A 13,110-nucleotide genomic window follows, 5' to 3' on the forward strand; every position below is an offset into this window, starting at 1 on the left:
TGTATCTACAGATACATTTATCTGACCACTACATGTGTGAACATACACATGTTGTACACTACAACATGTCAGCAAATGTAATGACAATTCACTGGCAGGGACTTCATTACGAAAACACTAACGGGTTGGCTTGTACAGCCCAAGCAGATACCCGAGTGGCAATGGGTTTGTTATTGCCACCCTGCCAGCTAGATGAAAGCCCAAGGAAGTAGTCATGCTCATTCATAATGCCACTGCACCTTCCACTTCCATACAGATATATTTTTCATTTCAAAAGTTTAGCAATCCCTTCAGCTGTCCTCCTACAAAAGCTTGGCCTGTTTTATCAACACATAACATGGCAACCTGGCAGAACTGCAGGGAAGACACATTTGCTTGGTATGTAGAGCAGTCCATGGACATAGATGGATATTTGTGAACAGAAGCCTAAGCTTCAATTGCTCAGTGATGTCAAGTAAATCTGACAGCATTCCTCCTGAAATCTTCCTCCAGTCATCCCTCCCACAAGAACAATATTACAGTTTCCTTGGCCACACTATGACTCCTATGGTGTGCAGAATGAGAGATCCAAGCTTTCTCCTACACTTCTCCTGTATTACCCAATGGTGTTTAACGATCTGAAACACATATTCAGTTTTATTTTGGATTTTTTATTAATTTAAAAGTTTCTCTGTATTACCTATTTTTTCTGAATAATTTAGTCCACACTCAACTTCACCAAATTCCTTGATCGGAAATGGTCAAATTGAGAAAGCATAACATGGTGGCCTCAGTTCTGGAAGGAGTGGCATGGATGATTTTAAGGGATTTTAAGCTTTGCAAAGCTTTAGGTTTGAAATACATACTTGGCTTTTTCCACTCACCATATAAAATGTAAGTCCCAAGCGGTTTGAGAAGACTGAGGCCTTTCCCAGTGTTTTCTCCACAAAGACAGTCCAAAACAATATCTACTCCATCAGCCGAGATTCTAGAAAGCACGGAAGAAATCTCAGTTGGCAATTAGATCCACAGGACTGGTCAGCCAGGATGACACAGGCTGATTGTTAAGATAATACTAACATTTTCAAGGTACTTTAGAAAGAACTCTATGGCTGAGGCTTTGACTACATGAAAACTGTCTTGTCGTCAAAAGATAAATTAATTCAGTGCCGGAATGAAGTGAGTTTGTTGGACTAGCCAACCCACACCTTTCAGGCTTCGAAAAGTGGAAAACCATCTTATTTCCCCTTTTTGAGGGCTTTCAGTAAAATTATGTATCAAAACATAGGTGATAGATGTAAAGTTCTCAAGTGAATGTAAATGTCAGAAAATGTCTCCTTTTTTTTTAGTCAATGAATATCATAAAGAAAAAAGACATTTCTTTTATTCACATCTTATACTCTTTTTCTGAATTCATAACAAAACAGATCTTCTTATCTTAGTTCTTCTCTGATAAAATGAGGTCCTTGTATAATTATCTAAAAAGCCTTCTGCTTCCAACTTTGCATCAACTAGACATCAGAAAAGAGTTAAATCAAACATAAAGAGAAGTCACCAAGAACCAGAAACCCAGCCCTAAGGATGCAATCACGTCATAGTAGAGAAAGAAGAAAGTATTTACACTATTTCAGTAGCTTGCACATTTAAAATTTTCCAGTAAATAGCTTTGTGAATGCTTTCTGCTGCAGTATAACTGAATTAGAAGTCACAAAGAGAGAAAGCTTTATGGCTTGTAATCTTTCCATTTCCTCACAAAACAAAGGTGATGCTCAGGCATCCACTGGTTACAAACATGAACAAAATCAGACAACCTCACTTTTTGGTACTGCTGCCACATATGGGGTTATAAATTGCTTATATTTAGGCCACTGGATGAGCTTTCACTGTAAATAAATAATGACTTTGCAACCAAACAGCTTTCAGTGGCTTCTATGGTTGAACTGATTCCACATTGGCTGTGAATGTGGAAATGTTCCTATCACCTCTGGGTGGTTTTTTTTTTGTTTGTTCATTTTGTTTCGAGTTTTGGGGAGGGGACTGCTCTGCTGCCTCACCAGGGGTTAGGACTAAGGTTGGTGCTGAAAGCTGATTAATTTTGTCAAGCATTCTTTGTTGCTGAGTTAATGCTTCAAAGCAGGGGTTGCCATAATTCAGTCTTCATCTCACTACAGCAATTTTCCAGGGGCAGGAAAACACTTATTTATGTACACTTCCCCAAGAGAAAGGCTATCGAAGGGCTGAAGAAATGTGCTGCAATTGTGAGCTGTAAAGAAGCGGTAGGGGTGTCATCTGCTAGACGAGTTCTATCTTTTTTTTTGGTGAAACTTCCCATATGGAAAAAAATTTCTTTTGATATAAAACATCTTTTGTTATGGACCATTTCAAATGTTTTCATAAGCCCTTGGGAGTGGTCCAGAAACAGTTGCAAGACGTCCTTCTTCCTCCAACACCAGTCTGGATTGCCAACAGCCCAGGCAAAAGTCTGCTATGCACTGAAGGCTCTCTAAGGGCTAGTGACCCTCATGCTTCTGAGACTTCTGAGACCTGAGACTCTGCACGTCACTCTGAGGAATGTGTAAGTTTGACAGGAAGCCTGTCAACTGTACTATGTTGGCATGCCCCTTTGAGAAATTTCTTGCTTTATGCCCAGCTACATAATCTAGTATTTTGACAGATACAAGATGAAGAGAAAACATTACTCTTATCTGACAAGTAAAATAAAAAAGACATTTCTTACTAAGATTTTTTTATAAATTCTAAATTTTTGCCACCTGTATCAACATCCATATCCAAAAACAGCTAGAAAAATTGTAAAAAAAAAGCATTTGAAAGCATACAAACAGAAACACGTAATGACTTCAACAGAAACACATGATGGCTTCAATAGAAACACATGATGGCTTCAAAAGGCAACAGGATGATTCTAATCTGAATGCAAACAAACAAAATCTAAGGATTTGAAGTTAAAACAGGCATCATGTGCTCTGATATCAATCCCTGGCAGAGGATAAAAGCCTGGACAGATAGAAACACACCAGAGAACTCCAAAACCTGGATAACTTACAGATCCACTGAAAATATCTTACTCTGTGCATTACAGTGGGCTACCACATACGCAGATAACTGTAAAGTACTTCCTTAAGACCTTTATTCTTTTTCACTTAATTTACTTTGCTTTCAACAGCTGTGCAAGAATGAACATGGACTAACAAAGCTTACATTGTTTATAAAAACATAGGGAGATGCTTACTTTCTTGGCCCTTAGAGTGGACAGAAGGAATATATGGAATATATTCCCAAACTCACAAATGTAATCTTTTCCCATAAGTACGACCAGCCTCGTGTCCCTCACAGTACTATACAACCCTTACTCAGAAAAAGAGGAGGTTACCTTTTTACTTCTTGAACATAATCCGCATTTCTGTCAAACAGGTGAGTTACTGAGTCTTTGATTGCTTCATGTTTGAAAGATGAAGCTGTTCCGAAAACAGTGACATTGGGAACAGTTGAACATAGCTGAGCAACAGCTTGACCCTGCAAACATATCCTTATGTTAATTCACTGACATGGAAACTGGTTGACAGACTTCGTAGCAGCGATGCACTTATGACACAGCAAAATCCAAGACATGTGCAAGGACTTCCCAAACCAATTTTGTGAAAGTGCAATGCAGTTCAGCCACAAGAAAAATACATTTTTAAACCAAAAGGTTATGCTGAAGACAAAGCAACTGCCGGGATAAAAGTAATTGAATGTATCAAAAAATGGAGTGGAGAAGAGTTCTTGATCTTTTAACAAAGGCAGGGTAATTTAAGCAAAATGGCATTAATCTACAAGGACAACCAAAAATTACTTACAGAGTGCTAGAGAAATGTTTCTCATTTGCTGTTTGTACCCTATGTGCATCTCCCCCTGAGTCCCTTAGGTAATGTCTGCTCTGGGGTAAATGAATACAGAATGCAAGCAGCAAATGAGTCAAAATGGCCTAGAGCATTTATAGGAAAATCATTTTCTTAGTGCATCCCTCCCGCATGTGGGCAGAAATCCTGTGAAGTCAATCAGATGCTATGTCAGTGTTTAGGCAGGACTTGGAGCATTAGAGAATTTGTGCCTTCAAATGTCTGTACTTCTACTTTCCGGTATCAATCCCTGGCAAAGGATAAAAGCCCAGAGGGGTTTACTTTCTGGCTTTAGGTCCCAGAAGGCTTTAACTTCTCTAAGTTTTAACCTCTAATTTCATGAGGCTGAGAGAAGAAGAGAAGCACTGCATAAATATTGAGCCACCCAGATTTCAAAAAAATCCTAACAGGTCGTCCTTTTACAACCCTGGGTTTTGTTCTACTCTTAACACACTAAGAACTGGAAGACAGGCATTTGGTAGTCACATTCTGCCTCCTGTTCTAACCACATTATTCCACTGGAGCTAGCACAGTTACATGGATATGCCCAGAAGCCAGATATGGCACTATCATTCTAAAAATGCCTGACATTCAGCAGATTCTTACTTACATTTACAGCCAAAAGATTGTCATTTGTAAACTGTATGCCTGACCAGTATGATCATCCATGAATAGACACATTTCTGTTCATGTCAACCAGAAATCCTTATTATCAGCATGTAAATACCAGCAATAAGTGCTTGGGTTTTATTTACATAATAATTACATAACCCTGCATACCCTGGGGGCTTTGGCATCCTCACATGTAATGCTGAATATAATTGGGAGTGACAATCCTCTGAGCTGAACATGGCAAGAGAGGACATTATTATTTATATACGGTGGCATCCAGGAGTGTCAGATTGGTTTCCTACTGGATTAGTCAGCAAACAACTACACAGCAAGTATGGGATCCTTTGGACAGGTATCAACAGACGTGGAAAGGACAGCAGGAGAAGGGATGCATTCTCATTCTTACTTTACAGATGAGGAATGGACTAGTACAGCAAATTGAACAACCTGGCCAACAGCTCAGAGAAACTTATAACAGGACCCAGGTATGCAACCTGATTCATAGCATGGTAATACAATACCAAACACAAGTGACCTTTTCTGTTTAAAATACTCCAACATTTTCTTGCGTTGGCATCCCTAATCTCTTAGAATTCACAGGAAACTCTATTCCTGAGGGGCCTCATCTCCCAAGATGTAATGTCTTCAGTGAGCAGCAAGCATTTCACTCTTCTCATACTTCATTTCTCTGTTACTTACCGTCTCATTCTGAAGTCCAGGTTTTAGCCTCCACAAATATTGTGACATAAAATCACAATAAAAAAAAAGTAATCTGGATTTTGTATCTCTCCTTTTCTCAGTCATTTTCACTAACAATCCTCTTTTCTCACTTTCTATGTCTCCCAGAAAGCCATCACCATCACCAACAGTGATATAGGTAAGTCAGGATGTTATAATGTATGCTAGTGGAATTCTGACATTATTGATCTATTCTCTAATTAGTTTTCTGCATTTTCAATCTAACTTGGGAAGATGAGAATGGGAACACTGAATATTTAAAAGGTCAAATATTGGAGTAGAAAACACTTTGATTTTTATCCTGCAGAAGACGATTAACATTTAATAAACTGACAGTCAGGTGAATAGGAGAAATGCACAAAAACCCCAGGATGCACCTAACCTATTTTCCTCCTAACTTGAACTTGTTAGTACACCCCTTGCTCCCACCACAGAGATAAGATTATCTAAAATCCCAGATTAGAATACTTTCCAGCTTTCTGTAGATATTTAAAGCCTAAAACTGACTCATATGACCAGTACTTTTATAATTGGATGAAAAACATCGCTGAAGTATTTCGAGGCTATTCCACAAAACATTCTTCAACAGCTTTCTGAAGATCTTAATTTGACATTGATTCGTACTTATTTTTGTGCAAAGTATTCTTAGGATTTGTATCTCAGAAATCTAGGCATAAAGGCTGATATTGGACATTTCATGCTTTCCGCATTAAAATAGGGGAACTGAACTCAACCTATGAACCCAACCATTTCACTAATTTCTGTGGAATTCGGCTAAGCTTCAAAAGAGTACTGTGGCTACACAAGTCACACTTAAATCTCTTTTCTAATCCCTCAAATCATTTAGCTATCTCTGGATTAGCAGCTACTGTTTAGAGGGCTATACATTCTAATTGCAAGTATGTGAGGCCCCAGTGTTCAGATTGGCCATAGTTCACAAATGAAGTATGCACAAAGAGGGTTGCAGCTAGAAGGAAGAATGTCCTTTTTCCAAGGGTGGTGGAGGGGCAGGCAAGGTATCCATGCCGGTTCCTGTCCCCAGCACACTCACTCATCAGCCAGCACCCTTTGGTCACAGGGGCACACAAGCCTTGTCCTGTCTTTTGGTTTCCAAAGCCCTTCCCCTCCTAAAATCTGCTTTGTGGCAGACACAGAAAAGAGGGCTTTTGCCTTCTCCCTGCCCAGAGAAAACCATATCATCTCTGCTACCAGCTTTCACTGTGGAGACCACACAGATATAGAAGCAAGCACCATGTTATCAGAAATAGCATCTGAACTCTGAAATCAGAAAGTGTAGGAACTCTGAAAGCATTCTTCATGCTTTGAAAAATGAATACTCTTCTCCCATCCAATTTTCATGTAGGATGCAAATTTCTACATGTACATACTGACTGCATTCTTGCTTTGTGAACCTCAGAAAATAAGTAAGTGGCAAAAAATAATTCTCACTTGGACAATTAATTTTACCTTTAGAAGCATTTAGCAGTCTTTGAAAAAAATTATTAATTGCTTCACTGAAGGAACAGATATGGTTACAAAATATTCCCTTAAAATTGAATTAATTTCTTTTAAAATATGCATAATTTATAAACTACTTGTAATGCAGAACTCTACATGGTGAGTCTTCAAAGAAATGAACAACTTGGATTTAAGTGTTGTGCGGAAATGAAGCACATCTCCTAATACTGGATTTGGCATAGAAGCTTGTGTCTCTTCAGCTTCAAAGTCTGTTTGATGGATTCCTTTTCAAGGTGTCCTGGCAATTTATAAAACCAGTGTGACGAACCTAATCTACACATATTATTATTACAGAATTTATTATAAATGGATACCCTTACGTTAGTTTTAGATCCAGTAAAAAGATTGAGATTCCTTTACAGTCCTTTGCTTTAAAACCAAACTTTAAACCTGCAGGACTGGAAACTTCTCCTACTGAGATAATCACATAAAAGAACAAAAAGGTAGATTCTTAAGAAGTAAAAATGTAATAGCTGTTCTGTCCATTTAAATAATTTCAAAATATTAAAAGAATGTCATTGACATTTAAAAGTCAACGTAGAAAGCACGAAAAGAAGAAAACTTCCTAATCTAATTAGCTTAATAATACTGAATTAATGCTGGATGAAACAGAAATAAAGGAGTGGATCTCTGAAAGGTACCTGACCTAATGGCACCAGCCAGACCTCAGCCTGATGTGCAAACTGTGCACTGAATTACAGTAGTTAAACATCCGTATACTTTCAGTAAAGTATCGTTTGTGCTGTTATATAAACTGAGGCCAGCTTTATAGCAAGAGAGAACAAACCATCTAAAAGACACCACCCTGCAGAAATACATCTATTAGAACCAGCCAGAAATTATCACTTCTATGATATATTTTGCAGCCCAAAAAATGTTACAGCATTTAAAAAAAAAAAAATTATTCAGACTTAATCTTGTGCAAGAAACTGGTCTGGAACTGAGCATGAGGAGAATTTACATTTCCAGAATGCTTGGATGCAACATAACCATATCTGAGGGTGGTACAAAATACACAAGTATAGTAAGAAAATCGCAAGAGAAGACATCTACTGATCTCCTGGCATCAAGGAAAACTTTAATCTGGTGTCAGAAGTCAGATTTACAACATTCCATCTCCTGAAGGTGTCTTTTTTCCAATTACAGCCAAGGAAATTGGAAACCAAACGCTAAGGCGAACACTGCAGAGTGAATAAACTGAAACGTGACTCTTGAACAAGCCTAAGGCAGCACTTGCTACACTCAGTGCACCACAATTAAGTTTTGGAGTAGAAGGAGGGGAAAGAGAGTCATCATCAGATAATGACCCCTTTTACCCTCAGAATCTCTTATGTTCTACAACAATTAGCAGGGTCTGGGTTTCTTCCTACTCCCTTATACAAAACCATGCAGCTGAGGTGCATCCCAAACCCAGTGCTGAACCTCCACTGGGTGTAAATCCGCTTCAGTTTAGTGGAGATACAACACATCCCAGCCATGATCCTTGTTCAGAAGGTATAAAGTCTGTCTGAAAAGGTTAAACAGACAAGGAAGAGTTAAGCACTGCCTGTCTGTGACCTGACCCAGCCAGTGATTCAGAGAAAGGACACATGTCCTCTGGGGAACACAGGTCTTCAGAGGCAACAAGAAAGGCCTTCAGAGCCTGCAGCCTGCTTTGGTCAGGGAAATTGGTTTTTGTGTATGACTGGCAGGCTTTTGAGTTTGATTAACACATCATGCTCTGAGGTAGTGTCTGGAAATAGACTCAGGCATGGCACCGGGACTCTCCTGAGCTGCTGAGAGAGCACATCCATTGCTTCAGAGGCATTCAGCGGTGCAGGGAGCCTCAGTGTTGAGATACCCTGTCTGGCTTTAGGTGAGATAGCTTGGTTACTTAAAGCAGCCTAGACATGGTTACACAGAGCTCTGTGTGAGCTGATTTATTCCCTTCCTTGCAGCTGGAGATGAAGTAAGAGGAAAGCACTTCATCAAATGCTATGAACTGCAAATATGAAAATAGCAGGTGAACTCCTGAGAGGTACTGGGTAAAGACTGCAGCAAAGCAGAAAGCACTAATGCCAGTGTACAGTGTGCTGGCTAGTGTCATCAGAAGAGAGGACTAAATTCTAACTATTCACATTCAAGAAGGACTGACTCAAATACCAGAGTGCTATTTAATGTGCTCCTACCTGCTAGGTGCAGACAGACCTAATACAATCTGCTCATACAATGTTTAAAAGCATCAGGGATGCTGTGATTCCTGTATGAAAAGGCTCTGGCTTTCATGCTAGCTTACTTCTGTTTTACTCCCAACCACGTATCTGCCTGAACCAGTGTCTGTAGGATGACCAAGGAAACAGACATCTGACCTTTCAAAAGAAGAGTATGAACAAACAAATTTACTTTCAGCCTGAAAAATACAGGCTAATAAAAGAGATTTGATTCTGAGCTTGTTCTAGCCATAAACACATATACAGCCTTACCAGAAACGCTTGAAAGAAGCGCCGCAAGAGCAAAGTATAGCTGATTTTAACTAATAGCACCATAAAGACACATTAACTGCCCACAAATAAAGTCTGGACATTGAGAAAGAGTTCTCACTGAGCAAGAAAGAGCAGAGAGGATCTGAAGGGATAAACATATGGGGTTTTTTTTAAGGAGAAACTTGATAATTCTCTTGAAAGGGTTCCTGTATGCTGCCTATGACAGCGGGTGACTAGATTTATTAAGAAGTGCCAGATTTTTGTCAGATAAAATATCACCACTTCAGAGATTCAGTTTGTAACACGTCCTCAAATATTTGCAATTTATGCAGGGGAAACACAATAAAAAAGAATGTTCCTGCCAAGCAGTAACCAGTCCTGCCAGGATGACCTAAATCTGTTGCCAAGTCAGATTTACCCTTCAAATTCACACCTGAGAACTGCATCTGTAACTTACTCTGCTTGCACTTCCTTGGCTGCTAAGCCCGAAAAGGAAGGTCAAATCACAGCTTCAGCAGAGTAATTGATGCTTCTGCATTAAAGCAGCTTAATTTTAGCATCTGTGAGATCAAAATGTTAAAGAACTGGCAAATAATTCTGCCTTGCATCAGAGGGATTATGTGAGGAAATTGAAGCATTTACACAACCTTGGTAAATGACCAAAGTTTTGTGCTCTAAATATTCAGAATAGGAAGTACATAAAGAGAAAACAAATAAGCAAATGAGCATAATGGCTGTCTTTCACAAATCAAAATCCCTGAAAGAATTAATTTTCCAGGTAGATATCAGAGATAGAGACTGGATTTGTTAAATCCAGAAAAGAAGAGCCTAAGGATTCTTTCTGCTTTGTTTTTTTTTTTTGTTGTTGTTTGGGGTTTTGGGTCTTTTGGTTGTTTGGGGTTTTTTTGATACCACAATCCTGTATTTATACTAATTCAATAACTAATCCAGGATACAGTTTACAAGTTTACATTAAAAACTTTAAGAACAACTTTATAATCTCATACAAGCCTCTGCTGTGACCTTCACTGAATGTACTGATTTAAAACATTTTAAATAACTAACTGCTTCATAGAGCAGATCAGTGCCAGCGGGGTGCACGTTACTGCTCAGTCTTCTCAGTGTATTTTCTTCAGTTGACACTTTGCTTCATTTGAAAAGAAAGACCTAGGAGTATATTGTGAAGGGAGTTACTCCACAATTTACAGTCATTTCAAATACTAATTGCAGGGTTTCACAGTGAAGATAGGCCAATGTATGTGCTACAGTAAGTCATATGTTTTTGCAAAAATCGTATTTCTAAGCATTAATTTCTATGTATGTATAATAGGAAGTGTCTGAAGTTCAGCATTAGCTGACTTTCTCCATATTTTAGGTATCAGTTCAGAAGAACATTTCTGTACCGTTAAGTATTTAAACTCTATCTGTATTACATAATTATATCTTTTGTTAATTATCAAACTGCCCTGCATCTCCATGTAATGGATTAAAGAGATCTGTTAAGCACTCTGCCAAGTAGAAGGCTGAAAGGAGTGCATGACAACTACCATCCTTGTACAATCCTGGTCAGTAGCAGCTCAAGAAATAACAACAGAATGCTTTGCAAGGTATTAACGTCTTGTCAAAATCTGACCGAACCATGCAATGCAACTGTGAGCCTGCACCTTGCTTTCCTAGAAGGCCCCTAGAATTTCTCCAGCCTACTTCACAAGTCAGTCTTTATTAACTGCCCCTGTCTCAAGAGGGAAAGAGAGACATGAAAACCAAACAGACCTCCAAAGCAGCCCCCTTTCCAAACAATCCAAATCAACAAGGAAGCCCTAACAAACAAAAGCAAATACAATCTCTCTTTTCAAACCCCCTTCTAAGCACTGAAGCTAGTCCTCCTCTTCAGATGGAAGGCTACAATATACCAACAGTGCCAGAAAGAAGAGTCTATGAGCATCCACCTCCTGGTTCAGAGAGACAAGGCGCTTCCCTACAGCCAGCCACATTTCCTACCATGAAGAGGGAAGACTACATGATGCCCTGACCTTCCAGCTGAGTGGTTCTCATTTGGTTTACAGAGCCGGATTCAAGTTTCTGTAAGAGAGACAGATACGTAAAACTTTTATCAAGATAAGTTATTTTGGTACATTTCCTTTCTCTATGTCATTTTCTGATGTCCCCTGGAACTTCTCTGTAAGTAAGCAAACTGACTTATCTAAAGCATCCTGTCAGACATTAAGGATTACCATCACATGCTAACCATACCCCAGGCACAGATGGGAAGACAACTGTTACTTCAGTACTAAAAATACTTAAAACAAAAAATAAAGCCAGAAAAATAAACCGAGGCAAGACATAAGTAGAGAATTTTCCCTGACCTAGTGAAAAAGCTGCAGGATCTTCCTGAAGAGGAGAATGAGCCAGGACAAAGAACCTCACAAACATTTTTGAAGCAACAAGTTCTTTTTCATAAACTGCCTGAAGCAGCTAAAATACTGATCTTGCATAATGAGAAAGGAACAATTACAAACTTCTATTCCTTCTAAGGAATATTCTTCTAAGCCTATTGTTTCTTTAAAGTGTTCTGGAATTTCTATGACATTTAGAAACAAACTGGACAGGTTTCCCACTTGCTGAAAGTAGGAATGGGCCTTCAATCTACTAAAAGCAATAGCACAAAAACTACCTCTTCCCATAGAAATTTCAGTGCCAGTTTTCTGTTTTATTAACTAAGAACTTTGTGAGAGTGAATTGTTCAGCTGAGGCTGTTAGATTTTTCAAAGGATTAGCAGACAGATTATTAGACAGGTTTAAAGAGCAACACAGACCCCTCTGAAATCTTTATGTCTCGTTAGCAGAAAGGAAAGCATTCCATGCATCTCCAGAGTGATATTTTACATGTTAGACCTGTCAAGCAATGGGCAAAGTTTTTCCTTCCCAATTCTAGCTATACATGCTTTTCCCTTAAAAGGAACAACAGCCTGCATGAGGCACTCTCCACCATGGCATCCTGAGGCGAGCCAGCCCTGTCTCCCTTTGATGGATCGTACACAGACCTTTATCAGATATTGGCCAACTTGGCTGTTCTTCCTGTACTTTTCCCTTGGAAACTCTGTTTTATTTAGCTATTTAGCATGTGATGGATCTGGTTTCTCCTTGTTCTCCTGGCAGCCACGCAAGACCCATCCTTCATCCTTCTGCATCTTCTTCTGGAGAATATCCACAAGCAGTCACAGCAGAGGACCAGTCAAAAACTGTTCATTAAGCATCTGTGATAGAAGAGAGGAAGCCAGCTGCTCCTTACAGACACAGCCCAGCACAGAGGCTGAGCACTAGCGAAGACACCTACATGAGAGTTGGCAGAGCATTAACAGCGCTCAGGGAAGAGAAGGAAGAAATAACAGAGGTGGCTATGTTAGAAGGAGGAAGAGAGAAAGAAATAAAGACGTTTAGCAAGGACACTTTATCTCAATAAGGAGGAGTTCATTTTCTGTAGATACATGCATATATATATCTACAAAACAGCCAAAAGCAAGGATTGTGTGGCCTCTTGTTTCAACAGTCCTAAATTCCACATAAGAAGATTTAATATTAAAGAACGATAGTCAGCCATAATGCTCTAGGTTGTACTGTGCCAAAGCATAATACGATTATAAATTCCATCCATTTACAGAAGTATTCCAAGAGGACCATTTACTGCAAGTAGGATTACTGTTAGCTAAAAATACTTTGTACAGGGAACTCATGAATTTATTCCTTTGATTACAGCCTTCTTTTACATGAGAACCTGAAAAAGGTCTAAGGGCATACAAGTAGGGATACGGTGTTTGGGCTGCTCACCAGACCTCAACAGACAACAGAATATTAATGTAGCGTAAATAAGGCATAACAGGAAAAGAGGAGAGGTATTGCAG

General features: G+C 39.1%; 1 protein-coding gene across 1 annotated transcript in view; it reads right to left on the reverse strand.

Annotated features, from left to right (window-relative positions):
• Nucleotides 1-13,110, reverse strand: part of VAT1L (vesicle amine transport 1 like) — a 63,173-nt gene that overhangs the window by 36,456 nt on the left and 13,607 nt on the right. The window contains exons 4-5 of the mRNA XM_057401167.1: nt 3,371-3,513; nt 864-967 (exon numbers count right to left, since the gene is read on the reverse strand). Coding sequence (XP_057257150.1) covers nt 864-967; nt 3,371-3,513 — 247 coding nt within the window. The remainder of the gene's footprint in view (nt 1-863; nt 968-3,370; nt 3,514-13,110) is intronic.

Source organism: Pezoporus wallicus, unplaced genomic scaffold, assembly GCF_028554395.1.
Source record: "Pezoporus wallicus isolate ANWC-B61680 ecotype Strahan unplaced genomic scaffold, APGP_CSIRO_Pwel_v1 contig_420, whole genome shotgun sequence".
Lineage (NCBI taxonomy): Eukaryota > Metazoa > Chordata > Aves > Psittaciformes > Psittacidae > Pezoporus > Pezoporus wallicus.